Source organism: Tribolium madens, unplaced genomic scaffold (genome assembly GCF_015345945.1).
Source record: "Tribolium madens isolate multiple individuals breed KSU strain unplaced genomic scaffold, Tmad_KSU_1.1 Scaffold_91;HRSCAF=231;Tcas5.2_LG7, whole genome shotgun sequence".
NCBI classification, from domain to species: domain Eukaryota; kingdom Metazoa; phylum Arthropoda; class Insecta; order Coleoptera; family Tenebrionidae; genus Tribolium; species Tribolium madens.
This window is the reverse complement of record NW_025401063.1, coordinates 18,195,070-18,199,918: the sequence shown is the minus strand read 5'-3', so window position 1 is coordinate 18,199,918 and position 4,849 is coordinate 18,195,070. Positions and strand designations below refer to the sequence as shown.

Below are 4,849 nucleotides of genomic sequence, written 5' to 3'. Positions count from 1 at the left end.
CAGACTTCAACGTCGACAACTTCCAGTCCACTGACCTCAACGGCGACAACTACTAGCCCACTGACTTCAACGTCAACCTCAACGTGGACAACTTCCAGCCCACTAACATCAACTTCAACAACTACTAGCCCATTGACTTCAACATCAAAAACTACTAGCCCACTGATTTCAACGTCAACAACAATTTTATCTCCAACTTCTACGACGTCCACAGCAACTACAACCCTGTCAACTACTACAACTCCGTCAACTTCTACATCGAAAACCACTACAGTTCCAACTATCACGATGTCAACAACTACTACTCTCTCAACTACTGAATCGTCAACTACAACAATATCTTCAACAAGTGTCACAACACAGGGTTCTACAACATCTGCTCCAATTACAGCTCCACCATGTTTTAATTCAAGTAAACATCCCGCAGAGTTGTGCTTCCAATACTACGAATGTGTCCCAATTATGTGGTGGTACGCTCCTCAACTTAAAGATTGTCCCCAAGATCAAGCTTTTGATTCATTTACAAACGAATGTGCTCCTTTAAACTCAGTTGACTGTGATTCAAGAATAACAACACCTGAACCAACAACACCAGCTTTTATACCAACAGAACCACCATGTTTTAATTCAAGCAAACATCCAGCAGCTGATTGTTATCAATATTACGAATGTGTTCCAATTTTATGGTGGTTCGCACCTCAACTCAAAAACTGTCCCGCAGAACAAGCTTTTGATTCTTCCATAAATGAATGCGCCCCTGCAGAATCAGTCAACTGTGAAACAAGAACAACAACACCTGCACCAGCTCCCACAACAACACCTGCACCAGCTCCTACAACTACACCAGTTTTTAGACCAACAGAACCAACATGTTCTAGTTCCAGCAAACATCCTGCAGCTAGCTGTTATCAATATTACGAATGTGTTCAAACGCTGTGGTGGTTTACACCCCAACTTAAAAATTGTCCTGAAGGACAAGCTTTCGATATGAATTTAAACGAATGCACATCAGCTGATTCTGTTGTTTGCCAAACCAGAACAACAACAGCAAATCCAACATCGTAACTACCAGAAGCTTATCACACTTTTTTGTGAAGAAATAAAAGATCAATTATAAAGTCTATTCAATAATCTATTTTTTTTATATACAAACACTGTCCAAAAATTCACGGAACAGTTTTATAATATGTACATTTTTATAGAAATCACCGGAAACATGTTAAATAAATTCTACCTATCCACCAGGTGATTCACGTAAGACGACAAATCTTACAAAAATAAAATGTACAGTGATGGACAGTGAATTTCGTTCACCCAATTTCCGTGAATTCACGTGCTTTATTGTCTTGATAACTGACATTCAAATACGTTTTATCAAGTTTAATGAAATTCGAAATTGCCAGCAGTAAGTGCGTTTAATAAAATAACAATTATCTCCCTGGTACAAGAAGGTATGTCCCAAAGACATGTGTCTAAACGTTTGGTCATACCAAGGACTACCATTTCAAAGGACAAAGGTAAAAAGTAACAAGGAGCATCGAGCATGACAAACGTTAATCAAAATTCTGCGCGCGTTGGAAAGGAAACTAAGTGCTGAAAAGGGGGAAAATATTATTGTTGAACGCTGCGGATTATTTATTGACAGGAAAGTTTTTTTTGGGAGCATTGCCAGACGGTATCATTAAAAAGGAAGAAATGATTGTAGAAATAAAATGTCCGTATACAGCTTTTAAACAAAAATATGCACCCGAGGAAGAAAAAAGAAACTAATAACGTTTTGGAAAATTAAATCCGAAAAACAATTTCCAAATTTGTTAAAATTTTGAAGACAACACAAGTTTTATAGTTTAAAACTCGTAATGCTGGTAAGTCGTACTTAAATCCATAACTTCTTCAAAACATTTTAACAACCTTATGTTATCGAATGTTTGACAAAATATATTTTAAAGTTATACAATTTTCTTAAAAGAACAAAACAAATAGTGAAATAGCTGGCTTATCTCTAATCATAAAATTACATCGTCAATTGTTTATTTTTGGCGAATAAGAAATCATAAAAGCATTCATCTTAAAAAATAATGGGAGTGTTAGTTATACAATTGTGTATATAAGAATGTATGCACCGTCCTAATAAACTTTGTTTAAATTAAGGTGAATTGGAACAATGAAACGACTAGCGTTGGTAATAAAAATATTATGAATATTTTTTTTTTACTAATTTATATTTATATCTTAGAATTTTCTAGTAGTTTTTGTAATACAATTTAGTTTAGGAAAAGATACCAAATGTGAGTCAAATGGATTTACTTGTATTGACTCAGAACACTTTCAACAATGTAACAGAAACAATGTCAACAATACTTTAATTAACTCCCCTATAGCGTGTCCTAAAAATCATATCTGCGATGTAGTAAACGGTTCAGTGACGTAAGTTTCGATACTTGATAAAGTCGATTTTATATTCCTTTAAACAGATGCACACTTATCAACGTGGTACCAATAAGTGCAGACCTGGAAGGTAATTCCAAAAATTTTAACTTTTTTAATAATCTGTTAACTTTTATCAATAAAATGTTTCTGAATAAATATTTTAGATAAAACATGCACAAGTCCTTCAAAATTTGAAGCTCCCTTACGCTACCAGTACTACGAGTGCGTTCAAAACTGGTTCCGGTGGGAACTCGTGTTAAAAACTTGCCCTCAAGGTGAACTTTTTGACCTATCTCTTGGTACTTGTGCTATACCACCACCCGTCACAAAACCAAAATGCAAAGAACCTGGAAAATATCCAGCCCTTCAGTGCTTCCAGTACTTCGAATGTGTCAGAAAATGGTGGTGGTGGGAGACTAAATTAAGGAATTGTCCAAAAGGACAAGCTTTTGACCCTTTTACCAAAACTTGTGTCTGCGCTGGAGTACTGAAATGTTCTTTACCTTGTATTTACAATGATTAACAAAAATTTAGACATTACAAATTTTTTAATTGTAGCTAGTGGTATCTCGTGTGAAGGTCCAGGTACTCAACTCGGTTTTAATTGTAGCGAATATTACGATTGTACCAAATTCTTGTGGTGGTGGCAGCCAGTTCTTAAAAAGTGTCCAGATGGTCAAATTTATGATACAAAAACATGTCAATGCGCTCCTGAAGCAGAAGCTGAGTGCTCACCAAGTAGGTATTATTCTAATACAAAACTGTAGTTTTTAATAAATTTTAAAGGAAAATGTGAGGGATATAAGAAATACCCAGCAGAAACTCAAAATCAATACTACGAATGTACACTCAAAGAATCAGGAGTTGAGTGGGAACTACAGTTGAAGAACTGTTCATTGGGAACATACTACTCTAATCTTAAAGAAAAATGTGTTTTTCGATTTTTTTAATTTTCTTTATTAAGTATAGTAAATGTTTATTCTATTCTACCGAATTTCGCCAATAACTTACTTTAATAATTACAATTTAGTTACAATTAATTCTAACCAGAAACAGCTTGATTAAACAATGTTTTTTGAAAAAGTTTGTTTTTTGTCTTTGGCTAAATCAATAAAACAGTAATTGTATAACCTATATATTCAATTTTTTAAAAACACATTAATATACATAAAATTTTGAAACTGCTGAAAGTATTCACAAAATTTACAATTCATTAGAAAAAAGTTTTTTAAAAAATTAAAAAACGTTGCAAGCAATTGTTGCAAGTTCTATTCTATTTTATCTCCCTCAAAATATAGTCAAAATCGCCCTATTGATGAACTTGGTCATGAAAAAATTTACTAAATGTTGGTGAAATTGCTTATCCGTTAACATCTATTCTGTGGCTGATATTTCTTAAATGTCAAGCTATTTGATTTCACAGCAAATGACTTGACATTTGACTTATGTAATATTTTTTTAATTTAGAGTTAATTTAATAATTTGTAGTTTAATTTGAACTTTGTGTTATCAACATAAATCCATGTAACTTGTCTAGTGCAAACTATTTGATTTTTTCTGAACTTTTGGGACAATTTAAATGAGAGTTTCTGGCCTTGTAATACAAATAACTATTGGGAACCGCACCTTGAAAAAATAGTGTGTAATGAATGTTATTTCATTATTTGTATAATTTTCTTGGAAAACGTAATAATTAAGTAATTTATATAAAATTAAAAGCAAAAAACAAATAGTGAAATAGCTAGCTTATCTCTAATCATAAAATTACATGGTCAAATGTTTATGTTTTTCGGCGAATAAAGAATTATAAAAAGATTCATCTTAAATAAGACTTATATACACAATAGTATAATTAACACTGTCATTTTTGCATACCTTTGCACTATCTTAGTAAGATTTGTATGAATTAAGGAGAATTGGAACAATGAAACAACTTGTCTTGGTAAAAAATATTGGATAAAAACATTTTTATCACTAATTTGTTTAAATTTTAGAATTTCCTATTAGCTCTTGTAATACAATTTAGTTTGGAACAGAATCTCGAATGTGAATCAAATAAAATCACTTGTATTGATTCAGAACACTTCCAACAATGTAACAAAAGCAATATCAACGTTCCTTTAACTGACTCCCTTATAACATGTCCCAAAAATCATATCTGCGATTTAATAAACGGTTCGATGACGTAAGTTCCAATACTTGATTGAGTTGATTTCTTATTTCTTTAAACAGATGCACACTTATCAACATTGTACCAAAAAGTGCAGATCTGAAAGGTAATTCCAAAAATTCCATTTAATTCTTATAATAGTTTGTTTCTGAATACATGTTTTAGATAAAAAGTGCACAAATCCTTTAAAATTTGAAGCCCCGTTACGCTACCAGTACTACGAGTGCATCCAAAGCTCTTTCAGATGGG

At 32.7% G+C, this 4,849-nt stretch overlaps 1 protein-coding gene across 1 annotated transcript; it reads left to right on the top strand.

Annotated features, from left to right (window-relative positions):
• Positions 1–1,098: 1,098 nt before the first annotated feature.
• LOC123011483 lies at positions 1,099–4,247 on the top strand. The gene is made up of 6 exons (XM_044408929.1): positions 1,099–2,182; positions 2,237–2,427; positions 2,475–2,518; positions 2,595–2,936; positions 2,989–3,168; positions 3,217–4,247. The coding sequence occupies exons 1-6, from the start codon at positions 2,165–2,167 to the stop codon at positions 3,378–3,380; spliced, it is 939 nt and encodes a 312-aa protein (XP_044264864.1). The 5' UTR covers positions 1,099–2,164; the 3' UTR covers positions 3,381–4,247.
• The last annotated feature ends 602 nt before the right edge of the window (positions 4,248–4,849 follow it).